Source organism: Motacilla alba, chromosome 1A (genome assembly GCF_015832195.1).
Source record: "Motacilla alba alba isolate MOTALB_02 chromosome 1A, Motacilla_alba_V1.0_pri, whole genome shotgun sequence".
In the NCBI taxonomy this organism is placed as follows: domain Eukaryota; kingdom Metazoa; phylum Chordata; class Aves; order Passeriformes; family Motacillidae; genus Motacilla; species Motacilla alba.
The window spans coordinates 8,356,750-8,381,778 of record NC_052031.1 but is presented as its reverse complement, the minus strand read 5'-3'; the positions used below and the strand labels follow the sequence as shown (position 1 = coordinate 8,381,778).

The 25,029-nt window shown below is 45.3% G+C and overlaps 2 protein-coding genes across 2 annotated transcripts; both read left to right on the top strand.

The window, feature by feature from the left end:
• Window positions 1-17,050: 17,050 nt before the first annotated feature.
• LOC119707968 (inositol 1,4,5-trisphosphate receptor-interacting protein-like 1) lies at window positions 17,051-18,625 on the top strand. Its single transcript, XM_038153660.1, has one exon. The coding sequence runs from the start codon at window positions 17,051-17,053 to the stop codon at window positions 18,623-18,625; it is 1,575 nt and encodes a 524-aa protein (XP_038009588.1).
• Window positions 18,626-21,114: 2,489 nt separating this feature from the next.
• On the top strand, window positions 21,115-22,689 carry LOC119707967 (inositol 1,4,5-trisphosphate receptor-interacting protein-like 1). Its single transcript, XM_038153658.1, has one exon. It carries the CDS (start codon window positions 21,115-21,117, stop codon window positions 22,687-22,689), a length of 1,575 nt encoding a protein of 524 aa, XP_038009586.1.
• The last annotated feature ends 2,340 nt before the right edge of the window (window positions 22,690-25,029 follow it).

The window sequence follows — 25,029 nt, the reverse complement described above, 5'->3', positions numbered from 1 at the left end:
TCAGTTTTGCTCTCTGTACTACCATTAGTGTTCAGGTGCCTGAGAGGATAGCAGTGGCCTGGAGTGAGCAAGCAACTGATTTACCCAACTCTAACACAGGCTCTGGAAGCACCTTGCTTCTGGAGATCAAGAAATCTGAAGGAGAAAAGGTGATAAGAGGTCATGGAACAGGCAGTGAGCAGCAAGACTAAAGATGAAGAATGGCCAAGCACAAGGAGAAAACCATGAGAAATGAAGATGGACTTTTCCACTTTAAGGATATTCACAAGAGGACTGCACTGAAGTAATTTTTCTGTTATCAGCTAGAGTCTCACAAGAAAACTTTTGTAACCCTTGGTCAGCAAAATAATCTGTGTAGGAGCCATTTTTCCTGTGACAGTCTCCCTGTTCATAAGCCAAGATAGAGAAAGTAATATTTAAAAGGAGTAAAAATGAAGGTGAAAACAACATTCAGAGGAGAAATTTTTCATCATTTGATGTTTTGAAAGAAAGAAAATAGGATGATGTATGTGACCTTCTTATTAAACAAAAATCAAAAAGCATTAGAATAATTTTCTTTAGCCTGACAAAAGGATTGGAAAAAGAGGGATCAAATTCTGTTTACCACAAAGCAGTATCTACAGCAAAAAGAATTCAATAATACATCTCTTAAAAAAAAAAAAAAAAGAAAGAAAACAAAACAATTGGAACACATAAAAAGAGAAAACTGAATGAAGCCAGAAAATGAAATGAAACTTTTTTTAAAAAAAAAAGTTGTTTTGAAACACTAGCTTAATTTCCATTTCATAAGTATTTCTGGGGGTTTGGGGTTTTTTTCATTTAATGCTTGCTGCAGTGCATATTTTTCCCTTCTTAAACAGAGGCTTCTGGCCATTTAAACAAAACTACTCTATTGCTCTGCTGATGCTAAGGGTACTTATAAGCAGACTGACCTGAAAAACAAAAATCTTCTGTTTTTTCACAGATTTTAGATTGTAAACAATGTTTCTTTTCTGATGGCAAAGGAAGGGAAATCAAACCTGGCAAAACTTTTTCTGAGGTGGAGGAAGGGAGACAAGGAGTGCAGGAGATAGAGAAAAAAGAGAGGCCTACAGTAGGACTGCCAACAATGTGGACGATAAGCTTTGCATCTGGCATGAAAAGAGCCAAGCCTCGTGTTACTCTTCTAAATTGGGCAGATTTCCCCAAGTTCAGGCCTTCTTGGGTTTGGCATGCCTTCCTAAAAATTAAATCCTGAACCTGAGAAGTTGGTTCAACAAAAGTTTTGTCACTTCAGAGTAAGAGACAGACCAAATTATATACTTATGTTTTGGGGATAATTCTCTTTATTTCAAGCTGTGGGGAAAATCAAGGTATTATCATTTAAATGCTAAGGATAATCAGGACATCTGTTTCATAGCAGGACAGGCAGAGGACAGAGAATAAAGAGGTATTTAAGCATTAGGAATATAACTTGAGACTTCTTCAATTCACCTAACACCCACTCCATAAATTCTGTTTATGGCTGCCTGGACAAATGTGTGTCTTTTGTGAGAAATGTGTATTTTATACTCTGAAGTATTTCTCCCCACTGAGCCTAAATGACTAGTTCAGGTGAAGATGTACCTATCAGGCACTGAAACCTGGTGAGCTGCATCCAGTATTTAATTGTCCTGTAGTCACTGAATAGTCACCAAATATTCTTCTGAAAGCCAGTTTCACAGGAAAACGTAATTTCAAGATTCAGAATGACTGTTTGGAGGATGACAGTCTTCTCTGGGCTATGCTGCTAACCCAGGAAGACTTTTGGTAAGTTATATTTAGATTATTTTTTTTTTTTTTGGATATCTGTAAAACCAATCAAATAAACTAATAACCATTTAAAAAAAAAACAAACTCAAAAGCCTATCCATGGTCAAAACAGTACATTTAAACACTTTTGATTACACCAATTATACTGGCTAAAACTTGTCACCATCTGAAACATTTTTAGCTAAATGATTAAGAATTATGCTGAAGCTAGACAAGGAATACTTTTTTCAGTGTCTTAAATAATGTTTCAGCAACTTGTACTCCTCCTAAAACAGCCCTCTATGAAATCAACTTATCAATCCATCACCTCCAAGAGGTGTGCAAGTACTACAGTAATTTTACAAGTAGTTATTCAAAGGGAGAGAGAAACAGACCAAACACCTTATTTCAGTGCCGAGTCCATCCTGATGCTTTGTTTTTACCATACAACTGTCTTTTCACCCTGTATTACTTTACAACATGCATAGCTGGCGCCCAGCTGGAGTCAAAGCTGCAATGAAATGCATGTTTGTTATAGTCAGAGTTTAACGCAATCCCTATCCCTAAAGCAACACAAAGATTTCTCTGAGACCTCTTTCAGTTCCATTTATCTCTCTGCTTTAATTTTTCCATCTGGAATAGCTTGTTTCTTCTCAGTCCAACTAGTAGTCCAAAATGATTTTTTCCCTGGAAAATCCAAGGGATGGCATTTTGCATCATTAGGAAGGCTACCACTGAATCTCAAACACATCATGACTGAAGGATTTGGATGGCAGATGCTTGAAATGTAATAGGCAGGTCAGAGACTTACTGGCAAACAAGTGCAAACTTCACATATTTCACATCAGCCCAATTCTCAAGCCTGTCAAGGCCAAATGATAGCAATACTGGGGGATGTCAGATATTGCAGAGAAATTCTTCATAACAATGCTGCAGGAAAGTTAACCTATTTCTCTGTAGAAAATCTGCATTACCTGCAAGAAGAAAAGGCCTCCCCATTCTCTCCTGTGAATGAAAGTTGTATTGGAAATGGAGCAATTAGAGCACTGTGAGGATGGCAGCAGTATTAGGGGGAAAGGCTGGGACAGCTGCTCTATGCCAGTACTAGGAATCAGCAAATACCAGAAGTGGTAAAACCCCTTTTTCAAATATTTGCTTCCCTTCATGTAGGACTGGCTAGTGGAGGCAGAGTCCTTTGGCTGTGAAAGGCACTATCTGGTACCAAAGACACTTTCACTTATTTTGTCACAGTCTCAGCTTTGAATCATAGAATCAGTTCTATCATTTCACTGCTGTTCCTTCTCCAGACTACCGTTCAATATTTGCCCAGAAAACAACAAAGTGGAATTTCTTCTTTACCACTGCACAATTCAATGTATCAGCTCTGAGTCTGTCCCAGTGACACTGGGAAAGTGCCATTAAATCCCAAAGTGATCCTAGCCCTGCAGTTGGGTTTTTGCTACACGAACACACCGAGTTCCACAGTGCTCACAGGCAGCTCCTTGCTGAGCAGAGAATGTCAAACTTAGCACTGTCCTGCAATGATGTTTGCTAGTCTTGGTACACTTACACACTTACATTCATTGCAGAGACCACAAGGAATCATGGTTTAAACCACCAAGAACAGAAGAGATTAACTGAATTAGGGCACTAGAGTGCAATCTGAGAGAGATGGGTATTTTTTGAGCCCTTGGTGTTTGCTCCTTCTATCATACAAAGAAAGTGGCTTTATGTCTTCTTTTTCTCCCTTTTTTACCCCGAACTGGAGCTAAGGAGGAGTTTGTCCTTGTTGAAGATGTGCACAAATACTGTTACAGTAAGAATCAGAGGGGCAACAACAAACAAGATTCCTCTGTGGAAACTTCAGATAGTGTGGAGTAAATGAGGCATAGTGTTATACCAAAGGATAACAAATGGAAAGGAATCTCAGCAGTCTCACTCATGGAATACTGCTCATCCTGTGCTCTACTGGATGCAGCCATACTGTAGGAAAGAGAGGCTCACACAATAAAACAGGATTGCAATACACTTGTGCAAGGGGGCATGTAATGATCTGATTCTGAGTCCTGTTGACATGTCATGGAGGACTTGAGATGGACTGTGTTATTTCATACTTTTATTCTCTCTGGCCATGCCTACAACCCAGAGCAGTATAGTACTTAGATTGGTTTATTATTTTTGCTCTCAGCCCATGAAAGGGTTTTGCAATATTATTCATTAATCTTGAAAATAATGTCCATTTCCAGGTAATTATGAGTAGTTCTTTGAATGCGGTATATACATCCAGATGGAGATGTTTTCTCATAGTGATTATTTCATACCACCTATAACCAAATTTTCTTCTGTTTTACTCAATACAGAAATTAGGTAAAATACAGCATTCTTCTTACCTCTGTGTTCATTGGCATGAATAAGAGTTTTCTACACACAGGTAGATCAGGAGTCAGACCTTACAAAAATAATAACATGAGTACAAACCCCACAGGAATTTGCAGTGCTGTTGACGTGTTTGCTTTCTGATCCTCTGGCAATGTGGAAAACATAACCAGCCATACACTGGCTCAGGATTACAGGACCTATTACAGACCCTATTTCTAAACTACTGGAGTAATCTATGAATTTAAAATACTGCAAAGAACACATTTGTTTCTTTTCTTTGCCAGCTGCAAGTTTCCAAGCACTCAGTCTGCCAGTCAATAATTTATTTTCTTTTGAATTCTATGACTTCATTAAAATGCTTATAACATTTTTGGCTTGTTACATTTATTTTAATTATTTAACTATTATTCTTGATCTAGCATGACCTTTGAATCTAATCAAGCTTCTGTTGGCTTGTTTTTGTTTTTAAAGGCAGTTAACCAAGGCCAGACCTCTTTAAAAAAAATAATATTCAATTTATGCGGGAGTATTTTTTAAATTCTTTCATAAATGTAAGAAAACTAAATTATTACCTTCTTACTATGTACTTTCCTAAGTCAAAGCTGGAAATTTTGAGAAGAAAAACGGTGCAAAACTTAAAAAAAAATCCAGTTGCAGCAAGTAGTTGCAGATGCATGCTTCAAAATTCTCAGTGAATCCAACACATTTTTGAATTAGCTCTGTTTTTCCTGTAATGCAGGAAAAAAGTCTTAGTGCCAGGTTATACTTCTATTTTAATTCAACTCAGGATATTACCCAGAAATCCAAACCAAGTGTGATTATTGATAGTCTCAGCATGTGTAGTGGAAGACAGCTGAGTGATAATGGATTTGTGTATATTTTGGTATCTCATCAAGTAGTATGGTACCTCATCAAGTATTGGATGCATTTGTGCCTCGTGCTACTTATCTCTGGCATGTCAAAAAAACATTTTGAGTACTATAAGATGTGAAGCATGATGTGTGTATTTCCTCTCCAAGGAGCATGCTTTCCTCATTAGCATGAGGAGCACTTGCACATGTATGGGGAGGGATTCTGGGGATCTAGGTCAGGTGGAGCTACACAGTTTTACAAATTAACATTTACTGTACCATACCATTCACATTATTTGCAGCAAAATCATCACACTTCTCAGAGAGATTAAAAGAAAGCACCACAAACCAGTGTGTGAACCATTATTTTCCTTCTGTAAATTACCAGATTAAATGACCTATGGAGATAACTGCAGCAAGAGATATGAGTAAGGGTGACTTCAAACAGCTGCTTACCCATGCACATTGGAATGCTTTAGACAACACGGGATGTGTACTCTTGTCATAGGGATATTTCTCCAAATGCCTAAATGGTTCAATCAATGCAGTAGAGACACTCATACATTTGACAAAATTCAAATCTGCCCTTTAGGTCAGATCTCTGAGATTTTCAAGATCTGCCATCACAGTGGCTATTGTGTACCTAAGCTGCGAGAATATCACTAGACACTTAGGGCCTTCATGAAGGAAGACAACACTGCAAAGGGCTTATCATCCTCAGTCAGATCAATATAAATACCCTGAAAATTCCCATGATAATGTCATGGCAGATGTGTTGTTTGGGAGATAAATGTTTGGCTTCTGGAAGCTTGAAGAAACAGACATCTGTGATCAATATGAATCCTATCTCTCTTGGAATATTACAGGGTAATGAAGAATGTGTTGGAAATGGATGTATCTGAGGGATGAAAAGTTTTAGGGAAAGGATCCCAGGTTTAATTTGCTGTGCTAGGACTGTCCACGAGACCCTTTCAGAAAAGCCCAGAGTACTGGCCCTGTGACAGGCCTCAGCAGCACATGTATGACCTCTGGTTTTCCATTCCCACACTATCACCTCTTTCCCCCAAGCAACAACTGTCCACAACGTACCCTCCTCCCACCTTCTCCTAGAATACTCTGGGGTAAAAATGAGAATCCAGTATTTACACCTTTGTCTGTAAATGTCTGTGGTTGGTACTGTGAACAGAGTGATAACACAATGCTGCTAGCAGCAGATCAGTGATGGGACAGCCACACCTGGGGCAGCCACACCAGTGATGGGGCAGCACCGGCTAAACCACAGTGTGGGTATAGAGCACAGAGGTGGTACCTGGGACTTGGAAACGTTTAGTTTAGAAGGCAATGGATGGCATATAGAGGCTACATTCTTCTGCTCAGCAGTGTGAAATTAATGGGGTTCTGCAGAGGAAGGACAAAACCTCTGTTGGAGTCCAGAGGCCACAAAGATGATTTGTGGAACACCTCTCCTATGAGGAAAGGCTGAGGGGATTGTTCACTCTGGGGAAAAGAAGGCTTCAAAGTGGTCTTACAGTGGCCTTCCGCAGCATAAAGAGGGTCCACAAGAAAGCTGGAGAGGGACTCTTTCCAAGGACATGTAGAGATAGGACAAGGGGATGTAGCAGGCCCAGGGCCTGCAAGGCCTCCCTGGCGTTCGGCAGCCTAAGATAGGAAATGCCAAGTCACGATGACTGGACTTAAGAAGCCCCTCTCTTCCGCCTTCGGACCCTTGCTTATCTCTCTGGGAGACTATAGGTCACTTTCCTTTAACCCTTATGATTGGACAATTTCCAATTCCTCTATACCCTATATAAACCCCTACTTCTGCCCAGTTCAGCAGAAGAGCTGTCACTGAGAACCTTCGCAGAAGAGCAATAAAGACTTCCCTGTGGAATGTCACACGGCTTCTCTCCTCTCTCGCCTTGTGTCTGCCTGCAGCGCCTAGCAAGCTGAGAGCTGAACTCACAAATGAGCTGATAATCACTAAAGAGCTGATATCACTGAAGCTTGCTAAGCTTGCTCCTGAGGCTGGGAGCTGCTTGGGAACTCAGGGCGTGCCGAAGCAAGGCTGAGCTATCCGGCTTCTATGCAGCTCTGCTGGGGACACCCCGTAACACAGCGAGCAGCATTAAGGGGGAAGATGGCTTTAAACTGAAAAAGGGTAGATTTAGATGGATATAAAGGAAGAATTATTTTCTGTGAGTGTGGTTTGGCATTGGCACAGATTCCCAGAGAAGCTGTGGATGCCCCATCCCTGAAGTGTTCAAGGCTGGGTTGGATGGGGTTTTGAGCAACCTGATCCAGTGGGAAGTGTCCTTGTGTGGTAGGAGGATTGAAACTAGGTGATCTGAAATGTCTCTTTCAGCCCCAGCTATTCAACGATTCTGTGATTTTAAAGTGTAGCTACTCTGAAAATAGTCACCAGTTTCCTCTCTACTCCTTGTTCACTAGGATAAAACATAGAACATCTTTGTCCATATTCACTTATCTCATGGGGGTCAAAAGTGCAGATATAAAATCTATACAGCTTTCTTGGGCTCGGTCTGAGAAGCATTAGAACAGAGAGCAAAGGAAATGACTCCTAGTTGAGAAGTGGGAACAGATTCCTATGTTCCTCTTCTGCTATCATACATAGGGAAAAGTACATTTTGGTTTCTAGACCAATGACTTCCCAGGAGCTTATACTGATTAAAAACAATCTCTTACAGCGAAAAGAAATCCAAAAGCCTATAAATATTTATGTCAGAGTCAAAGCCACAGAAAGATGAGTATGAAACAAATAAGTGAAAAGAAAAAAAAAAAAGGCTAGTACAATGGCTGGCACGTGAGGCAGACTGAATTCCATACTGCACTCAACCACACTATGAGGACTCTGCAATAGGAAAAGGTGATGTAACAGAAGACTTTTGGAGAGATACACAAAGAAAGAAGAGATCTTGCTTCCTGTGTGCATGAAAAATTCTAGGTCGTGCTTTTTCCACCTTCCCTGGATGGGAGAGGAGCCTCCCTGTGCCAAAGGTTCAAACAATACATGGCTGTTGGTGCAGAAGTGAGTGCTGCTCCTTGGATGTTTTCTCTGTTTTGCAGCAGGACTGTAACACTGTGTGTTCTATTGGATACAAACAAACCTCTTTTAAAGGTAGTTAAGTCATAGGAAAGAAGACAAAAGTCACTATTGATTTTCCACAGATCTTCCCTATTCATGTTCTTCTAATCAAGACAACATTCACCCTTCTTTTCTCTTACACTGAAAGAAGAGATGAAGCTTGCTCAAGTGGCTGCAAATTTCACTGATTTAAAGTCTTTACAACTGTGCTTTGTATAAACCTTAAAAGGACTCCAGCTCACTTTCAATGTTCAGGGACAGGAGAGGGACACAGCAACATAGCTCTTCGGTAGACACTTCTAATGCATATTTTAAGTTTACTAATGACATATGCTGCTCAGAAAAAAGGAATAGAATTCCATTGTTTTGAATAAATGGTGAGGGGTTTTCCTTCCTGAAGACACAGAAGAATTTTCATAATTACACCATATTAGATACATGTGGACAAAACTTGTCTTAAGATGTGTATTTAAAACTGATTTATTTGACATGATGCATGCATGTCAGGAGATTTCTGTAAATCTAATTTTTAAAAGAATAAATATTATACTTATAGGCTCTATAAAGGTATTGTGAGAAATTATACTCCCAAAAATTTAGGAAGGTTTATTAAAACATTATCAAAAATACAACAGAAGACTGAATAGAGAAAATACTATGACTCTGGGGGCAGAAGATCATTCCCACCATGTGCTCATCCACACAATGGATGTTCCACCTTTTAATCCTTTAGCCCCTCCCAAAGTTCTGTCCATTGACTCCTTCTTCCTTGTCCAGTGGCGGAGTTTACTTCCTTAAATCTTGATTGGAGGTCAGATGTTGCCATAGCAACAAGCCAACCCTCCCGAACCCAGCCCCTCCCCAACAACAGCAAGGTAAAACAAAACTATAAGTCTATAAAACTTCTCTCAATATACATAATATTTGCCTTTTAATTGTGAGAGTCAACCATCACATTACTCATCTATCACAGTATGTAAAGTAAAATCTCCTTCAGCAAAAAAAGAAACATTAAGAAAATTAATGTCCTATGTGCCTAACCCAGAGTAGAGACACATGATGCATCTCATATTTGGTGTTATTTGTAATTACACAGAAACAAAACACATTTTGGACACTCCATACAGTTTGAAAGAGTAACACATTTTAAAATATTCTAGATACAGTCTGCTTCTCAGACTTTTCTGAACAATAGAGCAGTACTAATCAGCCTAGCTCAAAGAATGCTTTTTTAAAAGTTGCTGTGGATTTCACTTGTGATTAGGAAGGAATTCCCATCCCTGCATCTTCATTAGTCATGGAGTTTTGAGACTCTCACACTGTGTGCAACCCTGTGTTGCAGAGAGATTTCTTTCAGCCTAAACAGAGGACTCAGAAGAGGAAAAGGAAGAGGTTCTATGTCTCATGGTTATGAAATATACAACATACAGGAAAGATCTCAGGCACCACACTGGTCTTGTATTCCTTATTCCCAATCCCTTCACTTGTCTGAATTTTCAGAGAAGTACTATGATAGCCTAAACATTTGCAAGAAGATAAAAACTCAGAGCAAAACCATTTCCTGGAATGCACTGAAAGTCAAGGACTCAATGGGACATATGTTCAGGAAGACTGGTGAGCTGAGGAAAGCTGGAGTGGATGCAGAGCTATAAAAACCACATGAGAGGAAGAGGAAACTGAGCAGCTATGAGGGCAGTCACAGACGTGCCACACTTGCCAGGACAGGCTGCAAATGTGTGTCCTCTCCTCTTTCTAAACACAGGCTGAAGGATATCTGAGAAACCCCTGTATGCCTAAAGGAACAAAGCATCTTTCATTTTGAGTTAAATGATACAGAAAAAGGTCCCAGAAGAATGGTGGTTGAAGACAGAGAAGTTTTTGAACATGTATAATTCAAGGTCATATGAATGCTTGTCACATCATGTCCTGAAATCATATGATATTTTGTTGTTCAATTACTCCATTCTTACCTGTAGGCTCCTTGAGTTTGCTGTAGTCATTCAGCAAATCTCTGCTTTTGTGCTTCTTTTACAGTTCATTTCTTCGCCCTCATTGCTTCATTTCAGAAATGAGGAAGGAGAGGAAGAGGGGAAATAAAAGCAAAAAAGCATATCTGGAAAATGCATTCAGCGATCAATCAAATCTGAGCAGGAAGCCTTCAGGAAGAGGGGCAGACTGGAAAGTGAGGATCTGCTCTTATGAATCACAGGTCAAATCTTATAAAGGCTGCATGTGCCCCATTGTCATTGTGTTTCATGGGTGCAAATGCAGAGAAAAATGTTCAGGCTGGCTGAGTCACACTCCCCTGCAGGAAGAATCACTGAGAAAGGGCCATTGTGACAATGTGGATACGCATCCTTCATAACTGTGAGTGTCATAAGGGCAAGATAACCAAGTTGAAGACCTCAACTCAACAATCTCATAATAGTATCTCAGATACTATTATGCCACACTTTTGAAAAGGGTAGGAAGCATGACAGCAACTCATGATTACATCTGCCATTTCCTGGCCTCCCTCATGCTCATTGTTGTACATTTTATCCAAGTAAGGAGGAAGGAAGAAGTCAAGACCAAATGGTTGATTTGGCTGCTTCTGCACGCACAGATATTTGTTCAGAAAGATCTGAGCATAAAGAATACAGCAAATACATTCTTTTTCCCCACCGTACTTCAATCTTGTTCCATTCCCATCTCCATTAGGGCCTAGAAGTTCCCTAGATCTCCTTTCAGAGAAAAACTTTTCCTCATAAGAACAAGGGGTTCAGAAATAGCAGAGCAAAAGCCCACCATATTCATGTTTAGTAGGGGGTCTTTTATATCCTTTCTAAATGAGCAGGTTTCTATTCCAAAAGCTGAAAATATGTGAGCACAGCAACAAGCTGGCTCTTCTCAGACTATGAAGAAGGAAACATGCTCACGTTAGCTCAAAATAATGTCTCAGAGTTGAATTTCTTTAAGCTTTAACCGTGCAATTTTTTTATCAGTAAATTTAACCTTTTCTTATCACTTTACCCTTCCTGGCAACTGTTTACATGCAGCGCACATCATCACTGATAAAAGAATGGAACAGTTCCTGGAACAAAAATTTTCAGTGCCTTCTCTCATGAAAACCCTGAAGTATTTATTGCCCTCACATTCAGCAGGGAGGAATCAAGCTGCAAGAGAATGAACTCTTCATGTAATGCTTCTCCTTAATGTTTTATTGGCTAGAATGGAATTCCCCATTTTTCCTTGTCCCTTCCTCATCACTCAACACAGCTTCTTAGGAGCTAAATCACTTAATCCAGCAAACTCATACCATCCCTAACACCTTCTCCTTTCTCTTCACATATTTAAACCTTCACCTTCATAGTACCTCATGAGAACAATTTTTAAAATTTTACTATAGGTTATGAGAGTGATGAAACAAAGTTGCCATCAGGTTTTGTTCCTACGGACTCTTAAATCTTTCAGGTCTTTCCTTTTCATATGCTGATTTTATATTGTGGATTTACAAGCATTTTATTTTAGCTCTCCCATTACCGTCATCTATTACAATGCACAGACTCAAGGAGACCTTCACTGGCTTCATTGCAGCTCTGTAGCTGTTTGTATTTACCCTTAATGAAGTCAGATTTCAGGATCAGTGACTTCAAAACCTGTTGGTCAGGAAGCTGCGTTGTGGTTTCCATGAAAGATCTTTCTACCATCATCTTGCTTCCCTAGAAGCAAATCTGTATGTACAACTAAAACAGAAAATCACTGCATTTCAGGAAAGTCCAGAAAGTGCAATTTGTGCTTTCCTGATTAATTAGGAGATAGGACAGTCTTGTAATATCTGCTGAACAACTGATGGCTACCAGAATTGTTAAGACAATTTTCATCTTTGTTTCCCAGGACTACTGAACTAAATAAACTGTTTCATTTGTGCTGAGAAAGAGAGAAAGGGGGAAAATAGAGAATAGTAAGGTAACATTTTTCACTGACAGTTTGTTTTCTGCTCATAACTTACAAGACATAAATAAAGATGAAAGGTGTTGTCATTAAGAATTAGAATGAGTAGGTTTCTTGGCAGAACCAAAGAAAAAAATTAATATGCTGACCTATGAGATCTATAGGTAATATCAATTCAAATCAGTAAATATAAATTCAAATCAATAAACATAAATTCAAATCAAATATCAAGCCAAACCACAATAAAATTTATTTGTCATATTAGTAATAGATGTGAATAGTAAAAACAATCCATGCTTTTTTATTTTTGACATCACTATCTTCAGCCAAGACCATGCTGTTCTTCATCTTTTCAACGGTTATGGAATCTGAGAGTAACAATTGTTACAAAGTAACTGCAAATTCACCAGAAACATAGATAGAAAACAGGTTACAAAGTAACTGCAAATTCAGGAGAAACATAGATAGAAAACAATGATTTACATTTTCCTAGAAGGAAGAATTCACAATGAATAAGACAAAAGCAAGCAAGTAAGGAGCTGGTTTTACATTGTGTGTGACTACAGTGAAAGAAAACCCTCCTTAACTGGGCTGTTATCTGCGCCTTCAACACAGTGGTGCCTGTTATCATTCTTATAAAGTAGTGTCTGGAAGCCTTTCCTTTACAAACCTGTTTTTCAGGTATATGCAACTCTGCTCTTAAACAGAACAAGGGCCTGAAACAGATTAATTCATTTTCATTTGGAAAAAATACATTTCCTGAATTTTTTTTTAAATTTTATCTCAAGGACTGTTACTCCAGCCTCAGTGATCTGGGCTAGGAGATGTAGCAAAGTCTTCTGTCTTGCCTCAGCATGCCGTGTTCATGTTAGAGATTGTCTTGTTGTCAGAACCCTTTCTGAGATGCAGTTAGTTGAAAATTGCAGGTGCAGGTGCTTGCAACTACTCCAACTCTTTGTGCATCCTTCTAAGGGAAGCAAGTCTGAAACACAGGAGTGGCAGTATTTTGAAGGCAAGTGCAATATAATGAGGGTAATTTATTTGGAAAGTAGGGATAGCACCACCTATAATTTCACAAAGCACACTTTGAGAAAGGAAAAGCTGTATGCCTTAAGGTGCTAAATATGATCAGCATGTTCCGTTCTGAACACCTGGACATGCTTGCAAAAGCAGGGCATGTTTCCATCCAGGCTGGAAAGAAGGAGCCCACTGCTGCAGGGTGGAGTGGGTTCCTTTGTTCAAGTCAGCACAAGTCCCAAACCCCTGAGGTGGTTTTGAAGGTACACAGCTTCTAGACACAAGCTATTTCCAGACTGTCAGTGTTGCCTGTTCCTCAGAGTGTGGACTAATCCCACACTTCATTCCCCATATCTGTTTTTTTCATAAGACTCGTGCCTTTCTGATTGCAGGTTATGGGCTTATGCAGCTGCAGGTTGGGAGGTTGCTGAGCTGAGCTGAGGTGGTAGGCTAAGTGGAGCAGTAAAAGTGATTCACAGTCAGTGAGTTGACCTCAGGTCCTTCAAATAATGCAGTCCAAGTGGATCTTGCCAGTATTTCCACTGGAAGCTTACCATGGGTACCTTGTTTTGTCTGTGTTTGACTGTCTGGTGCATTGGGAGGGACAAGAGACTGAGAAATGGTTGACCAGGGCAGGAATGAAATTACTTTTTCCTTTAGTTGGTCCTAAGCATCTCAACCTGAAGTTTTAAGGAGAGAGAGTAGGAGTAGCAGAGTTCATTTAAAGCTGCCTTTTTCCCAGGGTCAGCAAATTCATAGGCTCTTTATCACTCTGGGTCTAATAATGTGGGCTTTCAGAATAGCTTAAGGTATAGGTGAACCTAAACCACCTCCCTTAGAGTAGGGCAGAGGTTTTCTCTTGTCTGCTTGATGCTCAAGTGACTGCAGGTCAGAAGAAATTTCCCCCCTATTCTTCATCTTAGTTACTCATGTGCCTCAGGTGAGCACTGTGATGAGACTGGATGCTCGTCATCAGAAGATATTTAAAAGGAGCTGAGTGCTATGGATTGCTGAAACACAGTAGCCTGTGACATTCATGGCTCTCTCCTGTTTCTTCCTGGTGATGCCTGTGAATAACTGGTTAGTGGCTGCTGTGATCCTGTCTTCCTCTTCTTATCTCCCTGCTAGGTAACACTTGGGACATGAAGCTGTTCAACAGCGACCTCATTTAGATGGCAGAATGTAGAAGGCGTTGTTATTATATAGGATGGTTCAGAAACCTGTGTTTTCTTAGTGCAGCAAGCTCTTGTGTCATGGATGGAGAAGACAAAGGCAATTATTTAGACATTCTGTGCTCCTTCAACCCTCAGCTGATAATCATCCAGAAAGAATTTGAGAAGCCCAAGGGAGCAAAAACTTCTCGCTGTGCTGTGATCAGCATCAGAGAAACCCTTCCCAATAAACAGCTCCATCATAGGCAGTAGCAAGGATCTCCAACCAGAAAAAAGCAAGGGAGGAGGTTTGTACCCAGGATGGTGTCCAAATGCAGACATGTCTACATCCCATACAAAAAAGAGTTTCCCTCAGAATGGCTGTCATGCTAGGGTAGCCAGTTGCAGAAAGCGTCAGGAGGGGCACATCTTTATGTGTTGTTGGGGGACAGCACATTAGAGTGGAATGAGCTAAGCTTCAAAAGTTCTGTGTTTCAAGGACTTTTTCCATTTTAAAACTTGTATTTCTTGATTATGGTGGCTTGCCCAATCTTCAGCCAGACAATGGATTCAGCCATCAGTGGTGTAAGAAGTAGTTTGTACCGGCCTGACGATTTTTACACTGCCGTGTAAACCATAGGTTGGTTGTGTGTGATCTTTTGTCAGTCAATAAACAGATCTCTGGAAGTGTTCCTAATTCAGAAGAGAAACCCTGAAACATCTTTGTTTTCAAAAAGATCTCTGAGGCAGGACAGTGCTGGTGTAAAGTAAGTGTAGGCTGTAAGACTGGATGACGTTACAATTTCCAATGCATCATTCCAGCAGTGGGGATTACTTTATTTCACTCTATATCAGTAAATAAATATAAGCTGATATGACATGTTGCCGCCAAAGTAATTGTCACAAATGAGTGTGCTTCAGATTGTCAAAATAAAGTAAGAACTGATCCCAGGTGGTGTGTCAAGACCACGGCTAACAAGTATTTCTCAGACCACACTGCGGCCCAGAAAGGAGCAAAGGAGGGGAGATGCACAACCACAGTAATAAATATAAATATTATGAGCAAAAAAGTTCTGCCTTGAATAACAAGTTTACAGCTGTATAATGAAAACATCCATTGGTCACATCACCAAAAGTTATATTTAACAAAGATTGTGCAGGAAGGCACGTGTGTATACTTTCCCAAGGGAAGTTCTGGGGTTCCCAGGGTCCTGAGTGCTGGTCTGCATTTGGTGTCTATTGGGATTTTGTGAGCCCAGGGCCATGAGGAGCACCCTGTCCAGGCTGAGGATGATGGGCGTGGCTGGCCTGTGATGCGCTCTGGGTTCTGTGACAGCACAGGTGTGTCACAAGGCCGTGTCACAATGGGGGCAGCTACGAAAGGCCGCAGCGGGTGCCACTGCCCCAGTAGAGCCTGGGCAAGCGGTGAGTGCACAGCAGTGAGGAGACGGGGCTGGAGGAGGGCAGGGGCTGGAGGAGGGCAGGGGCAGAAGCTCCGGTACCGGGCCCTGTGTTCTGCCCCCACACCCAGGGCCCGGCCCCCGGGAGGGAGCGCCGTGCTGAGGGCGCGGCGCTTGCTGGGGCAGCGGTGCAGGCCTCGCCGCCTGCCAGCTGCCGGGGTCCCCCTCCTCCCTGCCGCCACATCCCTGCGGCTCCTGCCCCCCACTGACTCTCTCCATTCCAGCCCCACTGAACTCTGCATTCTGTGTGTCCTCCTGCAGACCATGGCTTTACTGTCATTGCTCTTCGTGCTCGTGCAAAGCCTGATCCAGTACCCCCAGCCGGCTGGGGATGGGCTGGATGAGGCCATGCACCGGCGAATGCAGGAGCGTCAGGAGCTGCTGGACCGTGAGATGGCTCGGCTGCTGCAGGAGCTGGAGCAGCAGGACGAGGGCTGGGGAGCCGTGCTCTTTGGTGCCCTGCAGCAGTGGCCATTCTGGGTCCTTGCTGGAGTCCTGCTCCTCTTGGGCCTGTGGTTTGGCTGCAGGAGAAGGAGCAGTGAGGCCTGCAGCAGCAGCAAGGACCTGACCTCCTGCAAGACTCGGGGAGATGAGGGAGGAAAAGGACAGGAAGGAGACAGTGCTGGTTCAGAAGAAGATGAAGAAAGCACTGGTGGGATTGTGGAGGAAGAGGACTGCGGCAGTGGAAAGGACAGAGAAGGAATTCCTCTGGCTGCAAATGACAAAGACGATGATGATGCCATTGAAGGCAATGATGCTGCGAAGGTGAAGGAAGACAGCAACGTTTACAAAGATGATGACCGTGACTTAAAGAAAGACAAAGAATGGAGTGATGGGAACGTGCCAGGAGATAATACTTGTGAAAGAACAGAAGAAGAACCTGGCAATGTTGCTGGAAATACAGAAGGCCTAGATGAAGCAAATAAAGGAGAAAACAAGGATGAACAGGTGAATGAAGACAACGATGCTGAAAAGGAAGAAGAAGAAGGAGAAAACACGGATGTACAGGTGGATGAAGAAAAGGACGCTGAAAGGCAAGAAGAAGAAGAAGGAAACAAGGATGGACAGGTGGATCAAGACAAGGATGCTGAAAAGGAAGAAGAAGAAGAAGAAGGAAACAAGGATGTACAGGTGGATCAAGACAAGGACTCTGGAAAGGAAGAAGAAGAAGAACAAGGAAACAAGGATGTACAGGTGGAGCTAGACAAGGACTCTGGGAAGGAAGAAGAAGAAGAAGGCAACAAGGATGTACAGGTGGATGAAGAAAAGGACGCTGAAAGGCAAGAAGAAGAAGGAGGAAACAAGGATGGACAGGCGGAGCAAGACAAGGATGCTGGAATGGAAGAAGGAGGAGATGGAAATGAAGAAAAAACCAATGGTGTGAATATGAAGGCAGGCAGCAACGAGGATGTAAATGATGGGGAAGACAACGTGGATGGACAGGAAGAATACATGGATGTGAAGGTGCAGGAAAGCGGTGATGCCAGTGAACAGGGGAGCAGGGATTGCACTGGGCAGGAAGACAGCAATGAACGTGGGAATGAAGCAGCCCATAGTGCTTTTGCTGGCACAGAAGAAGAAAAGAAGGAAGTTCTAGAAGGAGATGGCAATGATAGAAAGCAGGATGAAGAACAGGGTGATGTGAATGTGGAGGCAGACAAGGAGGAGGATAGGAAAGAAGGTGAACAAGGTAACGTGGCTGCTAGGGAAAAAGAGGACAGTGATGGTGGCAAGGAAGAAAGCGGCAGCGGTGGAAGTGAAGACAGAGAGGACACCCAAGATGTTTGGAATGAGCTAGGCCTCCTTTTAGTAGATCAGATAGAGTGGCCTGTGGAGGACCTGGAGAGAGGTTGCTCAGTGACAGCTGAGCTGATGAAGAGCTTCAGCCGTGTCTTTGTGGACAGCGCCAGCAATAGCTTCTACCCAGTGCCTCAGGAAGCCATCGGGGTGGGCAGTGCCTTTGAGGGCTGGAGTCCCCGTGACTGGGATGGCGTGTACCGTGTGCTGGTCCCACTGGATCCCCCACCAGGGCACACCTTCCAGCTGGAGCTGAACAGTGCAGGGCCGATGGCGGCAAGGACCTTCAGCGTCCGTGTGGAGCTGGTGTGCACGTGCAAGAGGGAGCAGCTGGACAAGAAGCTCTTGTGCTTCCTGCACCACTCGCAGGAGGAGCTGCGGCGGAAGCAGAAGCGCAGCCTCCTAGAGACACTCTGCACCGGCTCCTACCTGGACGTGGAAAAAACCTCCCACTGGTTCCGCCAGCTGGTGAGATGCTCGTGGCTGCACGTGCCTCAGTCATACTCGTGGCACTTGGTGTTTCAGCCCAGCAGCCGGTCCTGCCAATTCCAGCTGAGCAAAGGCAAGGAGAGGCTGACGGTGGAGATGCTCTTCGGGGTGCGCCAAGGGGACTCGGACATCTTTGTGGTCAGCCAGCCCACGGAGGCCCAGAAAGGTGGCTCCCTCAGCTTTGTGAGCAGCCAGCCCGCCCAGGCCAACTTCATTGCAAGCACAGCGTGGCCCGAGACGTACGCTGCGGCAGAGGCAAAATTCTTCCAGCACATCGCCAGGCAGCTGCCGTGTGAGAGCTTGCACCTGAAATGCCTGCAGCTCTTCACCTGCATCCTGAGGGACACAGGTCTTTCCAGCTCTACCTGGAAGACTGTGGTCATGCACATGCTGACCATAGTACCTCTGTCCCGCTGGTGCAGGAGGGAATTTGCACGGCGGCTGTGGGACACCATGGCCTACCTGCACTGCTGCCTGCAGCTGAAACGCCTGGACCACTTTGTGCTGGGCAATGAGAGGCTTCCTGCAGAGATCAGCTTGCCGCCGGCAATGCGAAGGGTTGAGCCGCTCAACCTCTTCGAGCGCCTGGCCCGAGATCCGGCCGCCCACGGACAGGCGATGCAAGCTTATGGTCAGCTGCACTTTCACCTCTGGATGCTGCTCTGCAACCAGTGAGAGGAGTTCCCTGCACAGATCTGTGCTGGGGGGGGTCACACCTGATGGCAGCCATGTGAACTCTGCACTGCTGTTCCCTTTGTCACTGGCCATCCTGAAGCTGCTTTCCTGCTCCTGTGCCAGGAAGATGCTGCAGCGCACGGATTCCTTGGACCCACACATCTCAGAGCGGCCGCGCCCTTCACCTTCCAGTTACAGCGGTGCTGCTGACCAAGTCTCTGAGGCAGAAACTTGCTCCACCTGCACATCCTCACGGAAGACAGTGAAGCTGGGAGAGGTTGCTTGGGACACCTTGAAGACAGCAACCTAGCCTCTTAGGGGCCTAATGTAGTTAGTTAGTTGTAGCGGCAGCTTTAGTTAGAGTTGGAGTTGGAGTTGTAGCTGCAGCTTTAGTTGTAGTTGTAGATGTAGTGGTAGCTGCAGCTATAGCTTTGTAATTTTTGTAATTGTTGTATTACAACATTGTGTTGTGTTGCTATACAATTATTATAATACTTGTATAGTTGTAATTGTAGCTTTAATTCGAGTTGTTTATTAGCAGTAATTAGGCTTGAATTAGACTTGATTATTAGCATTCCTTGAAGAGGCCCTTTAGTGTTGTCAATTTTGCAAAGTTACCCTTAGTTTAGAGAACTGCCATGCCCTCCTGTAGTGAAGGGTCTGCTTTTAAATAATATTTGAATATCTATGTTTGAAAAAATAATAAAATGAGATAAGTTTCTCAAATGGCCTGAAGTGTGTCATTCTTTGGATTTAACCCTCTGTATCTTAGAGAATGTCCTTTCTCTATCCCTATCTGAAGTAAAGACTTTTGGCAAACAGAGAAGTTGGCTATATTAAGTATTCTGTCTCTCAAGCATTTCCATAAAAATTCCATTTCCATAGAAATGCTTGAAGCCCAGGGCCATGAGGAGCTTCCTGACCGGGCTGGGGACGGCGGGCGGGGCTGGCCTGTGATGCGCTCTGGGTTCTGTGACAGCACAGGTGTGTCACAAGGCCGTGTCACAATGGGGGCAGCTACGAAAGGCCGCAGCGGGTGCCACTGCCCCAGTAGAGCCTGGGCAAGCGGTGAGTGCACAGCAGTGAGGAGACGGGGCTGGAGGAGGGCAGGGGCTGGAGGAGGGCAGGGGCAGAAGCTCCGGTACCGGGCCCTGTGTTCTGCCCCCACACCCAGGGCCCGGCCCCCGGGAGGGAGCGCTGTGCTGAGGGCGCGGCGCTTGCTGGGGCAGCGGTGCAGGCCTCGCCGCCTGCCAGCTGCCGGGGTCCCCCTCCTCCCTGCCGCCACATCCCTGCGGCTCCTGCCCCCCACTGACTCTCTCCATTCCAGCCCCACTGAACTCTGCATTCTGTGTGTCCTCCTGCAGACCATGGCTTTACTGTCATTGCTCTTCGTGCTCGTGCAAAGCCTGATCCAGTACCCCCAGCCAGCTGGGGATGGGCTGGATGAGGCCATGCACCGGCGAATGCAGGAGCGTCAGGAGCTGCTGGACCGTGAGATGGCTCGGCTGCTGCAGGAGCTGGAGCAGCAGGACGAGGGCTGGGGAGCCGTGCTCTTTGGTGCCCTGCAGCAGTGGCCATTCTGGGTCCTTGCTGGAGTCCTGCTCCTCTTGGGCCTGTGGTTTGGCTGCAGGAGAAGGAGCAGTGAGGCCAGCAGCAGCAGCAAGGACCTGACCTCCTGCAAGACTCGGGGAGATGAGGGAGGAAAAGGACAGGAAGGAGACAGTGCTGGTTCAGAAGAAGATGAAGAAAGCACTGGTGGGATTGTGGAGGAAGAGGACTGCGGCAGTGGAAAGGACAGAGAAGGAATTCCTCTGGCTGCAAATGACAAAGACGATGATGATGCCATTGAAGGCAATGATGCTGTGAAGGTGAAGGAAGACAGCAACGTTTACAAAGATGATGACCGTGACTTAAAGAAAGACAAAGAATGGAGTGATGGGAACGTGCCAGGAGATAATACTTGTGAAAGAACAGAAGAAGAACCTGGCAATGTTGCTGGAAATACAGAAGGCCTAGATGAAGCAAATAAAGGAGAAAACAAGGATGAACAGGTGAATGAAGACAACGATGCTGAAAAGGAAGAAGAAGAAGGAGAAAACACGGATGTACAGGTGGATGAAGAAAAGGACGCTGAAAGGCAAGAAGAAGAAGAAGGAAACAAGGATGGACAGGTGGATCAAGACAAGGATGCTGAAAAGGAAGAAGAAGAAGAAGAAGGAAACAAGGATGTACAGGTGGATCAAGACAAGGACTCTGGAAAGGAAGAAGAAGAAGAACAAGGAAACAAGGATGTACAGGTGGAGCTAGACAAGGACTCTGGGAAGGAAGAAGAAGAAGAAGGCAACAAGGATGTACAGGTGGATGAAGAAAAGGACGCTGAAAGGCAAGAAGAAGAAGGAGGAAACAAGGATGGACAGGCGGAGCAAGACAAGGATGCTGGAATGGAAGAAGGAGGAGATGGAAATGAAGAAAAAACCAATGGTGTGAATATGAAGGCAGGCAGCAACGAGGATGTAAATGATGGGGAAGACAACGTGGATGGACAGGAAGAATACATGGATGTGAAGGTGCAGGAAAGCGGTGATGCCAGTGAACAGGGGAGCAGGGATTGCACTGGGCAGGAAGACAGCAATGAACGTGGGAATGAAGCAGCCCATAGTGCTTTTGCTGGCACAGAAGAAGAAAAGAAGGAAGTTCTAGAAGGAGATGGCAATGATAGAAAGCAGGATGAAGAACAGGGTGATGTGAATGTGGAGGCAGACAAGGAGGAGGATAGGAAAGAAGGTGAACAAGGTAACGTGGCTGCTAGGGAAAAAGAGGACAGTGATGGTGGCAAGGAAGAAAGCGGCAGCGGTGGAAGTGAAGACAGAGAGGACACCCAAGATGTTTGGAATGAGCTAGGCCTCCTTTTAGTAGATCAGATAGAGTGGCCTGTGGAGGACCTGGAGAGAGGTTGCTCAGTGACAGCTGAGCTGATGAAGAGCTTCAGCCGTGTCTTTGTGGACAGCGCCAGCAATAGCTTCTACCCAGTGCCTCAGGAAGCCATCGGGGTGGGCAGTGCCTTTGAGGGCTGGAGTCCCCGTGACTGGGATGGCGTGTACCGTGTGCTGGTCCCACTGGATCCCCCACCAGGGCACACCTTCCAGCTGGAGCTGAACAGTGCAGGGCCGATGGCGGCAAGGACCTTCAGCGTCCGTGTGGAGCTGGTGTGCACGTGCAAGAGGGAGCAGCTGGACAAGAAGCTCTTGTGCTTCCTGCACCACTCGCAGGAGGAGCTGCGGCGGAAGCAGAAGCGCAGCCTCCTAGAGACACTCTGCACCGGCTCCTACCTGGACGTGGAAAAAACCTCCCACTGGTTCCGCCAGCTGGTGAGATGCTCGTGGCTGCACGTGCCTCAGTCATACTCGTGGCACTTGGTGTTTCAGCCCAGCAGCCGGTCCTGCCAATTCCAGCTGAGCAAAGGCAAGGAGAGGCTGACGGTGGAGATGCTCTTCGGGGTGCGCCAAGGGGACTCGGACATCTTTGTGGTCAGCCAGCCCACGGAGGCCCAGAAAGGTGGCTCCCTCAGCTTTGTGAGCAGCCAGCCCGCCCAGGCCAACTTCATTGCAAGCACAGCGTGGCCCGAGACGTACGCTGCGGCAGAGGCAAAATTCTTCCAGCACATCGCCAGGCAGCTGCCGTGTGAGAGCTTGCACCTGAAATGCCTGCAGCTCTTCACCTGCATCCTGAGGGACACAGGTCTTTCCAGCTCTACCTGGAAGACTGTGGTCATGCACATGCTGACCATAGTACCTCTGTCCCGCTGGTGCAGGAGGGAATTTGCACGGCGGCTGTGGGACACCATGGCCTACCTGCACTGCTGCCTGCAGCTGAAACGCCTGGACCACTTTGTGCTGGGCAATGAGAGGCTTCCTGCAGAGATCAGCTTGCCGCCGGCAATGCGAAGGGTTGAGCCGCTCAACCTCTTCGAGCGCCTGGCCCGAGATCCGGCCGCCCACGGACAGGCGATGCAAGCTTATGGTCAGCTGCACTTTCACCTCTGGATGCTGCTCTGCAACCAGTGAGAGGAGTTCCCTGCACAGATCTGTGCTGGGGGGGGTCACACCTGATGGCAGCCATGTGAACTCTGCACTGCTGTTCCCTTTGTCACTGGCCATCCTGAAGCTGCTTTCCTGCTCCTGTGCCAGGAAGATGCTGCAGCGCACGGATTCCTTGGGCACACACATCTCAGAGCGGCCGCGCCCTTCACCTTCCAGTTACAGCGGTGCTGCTGACCAAGTCTCTGAGGCAGAAACTTGCTCCACCTGCACATCCTCACGGAAGACAGTGAAGCTGGGAGAGGTTGCTTGGGACACCTTGAAGACAGCAACCTAGCCTCTTAGGGGCCTAATGTAGTTAGTTAGTTGTAGCGGCAGCTTTAGTTAGAGTTGGAGTTGGAGTTGTAGCTGCAGCTTTAGTTGTAGTTGTAGATGTAGTGGTAGCTGCAGCTATAGCTTTGTAATTTTTGTAATTGTTGTATTACAACATTGTGTTGTGTTGCTATACAATTATTATAATACTTGTATAGTTGTAATTGTAGCTTTAATTCGAGTTGTTTATTAGCAGTAATTAGGCTTGAATTAGACTTGATTATTAGCATTCCTTGAAGAGGCCCTTTAGTGTTGTCAATTTTGCAAAGTTACCCTTAGTTTAGAGAACTGCCATGCCCTCCTGTAGTGAAGGGTCTGCTTTTAAATAATATTTGAATATCTATGTTTGAAAAAATAATAAAATGAGATAAGTTTCTCAAATGGCCTGAAGTGTGTCATTCTTTGGATTTAACCCTCTGTATCTTAGAGAATGTCCTTTCTCTATCCCTATCTGAAGTAAAGACTTTTGGCAAACAGAGAAGTTGGCTATATTAAGTATTCTGTCTCTCAAGCATTTCCATAAAAATTCCATTTCCATAGAAATGCTTGAAGCCCAGGGCCATGAGGAGCTTCCTGACCGGGCTGGGGACGGCGGGCGGGGCTGGCCTGTGATGCGCTCTGGGTTCTGTGACAGCACAGGTGTGTCACAAGGCCGTGTCACAATGGGGGCAGCTACGAAAGGCCGCAGCGGGTGCCACTGCCCCAGTAGAGCCTGGGCAAGCGGTGAGTGCACAGCAGTGAGGAGACGGGGCTGGAGGAGGGCAGGGGCTGGAGGAGGGCAGGGGCAGAAGCTCCGGTACCGGGCCCTGTGTTCTGCCCCCACACCCAGGGCCCGGCCCCCGGGAGGGAGCGCCGTGCTGAGGGCGCGGCGCTTGCTGGGGCAGCGGTGCAGGCCTCGCCGCCTGCCAGCTGCCGGGGTCCCCCTCCTCCCTGCCGCCACATCCCTGCGGCTCCTGCCCCCCACTGACTCTCTCCATTCCAGCCCCACTGAACTCTGCATTCTGTGTGTCCTCCTGCAGACCATGGCTTTACTGTCATTGCTCTTCGTGCTCGTGCAAAGCCTGATCCAGTACCCCCAGCCAGCTGGGGATGGGCTGGATGAGGCCATGCACCGGCGAATGCAGGAGCGTCAGGAGCTGCTGGACCGTGAGATGGCTCGGCTGCTGCAGGAGCTGGAGCAGCAGGACGAGGGCTGGGGAGCCGTGCTCTTTGGTGCCCTGCAGCAGTGGCCATTCTGGGTCCTTGCTGGAGTCCTGCTCCTCTTGGGCCTGTGGTTTGGCTGCAGGAGAAGGAGCAGTGAGGCCAGCAGCAGCAGCAAGGACCTGACCTCCTGCAAGACTCGGGGAGATGAGGGAGGAAAAGGACAGGAAGGAGACAGTGCTGGTTCAGAAGAAGATGAAGAAAGCACTGGTGGGATTGTGGAGGAAGACGACTGCGGCAGTGGAAAGGACAGAGAAGGAATTCCTCTGGCTGCAAATGACAAAGACGATGATGATGCCATTGAAGGCAATGATGCTGTGAAGGTGAAGGAAGACAGCAACGTTTACAAAGATGATGACCGTGACTTAAAGAAAGACAAAGAATGGAGTGATGGGAACGTGCCAGGAGATAATACTTGTGAAAGAACAGAAGAAGAACCTGGCAATGTTGCTGGAAATACAGAAGGCCTAGATGAAGCAAATAAAGGAGAAAACAAGGATGAACAGGTGAATGAAGACAACGATGCTGAAAAGGAAGAAGAAGAAGGAGAAAACACGGATGTACAGGTGGATGAAGAAAAGGACGCTGAAAGGCAAGAAGAAGAAGAAGGAAACAAGGATGGACAGGTGGATCAAGACAAGGATGCTGAAAAGGAAGAAGAAGAAGAAGAAGGAAACAAGGATGTACAGGTGGATCAAGACAAGGACTCTGGAAAGGAAGAAGAAGAAGAACAAGGAAACAAGGATGTACAGGTGGAGCTAGACAAGGACTCTGGGAAGGAAGAAGAAGAAGAAG

Coding starts and splice junctions, on each gene's coding strand:
- LOC119707967 (XM_038153658.1), top strand. CDS start 21,115: ATGAAGGCAGGCAGCAACGAGGATGTAAATGATGGGGAAGACAACGTG.
- LOC119707968 (XM_038153660.1), top strand. CDS start 17,051: ATGAAGGCAGGCAGCAACGAGGATGTAAATGATGGGGAAGACAACGTG.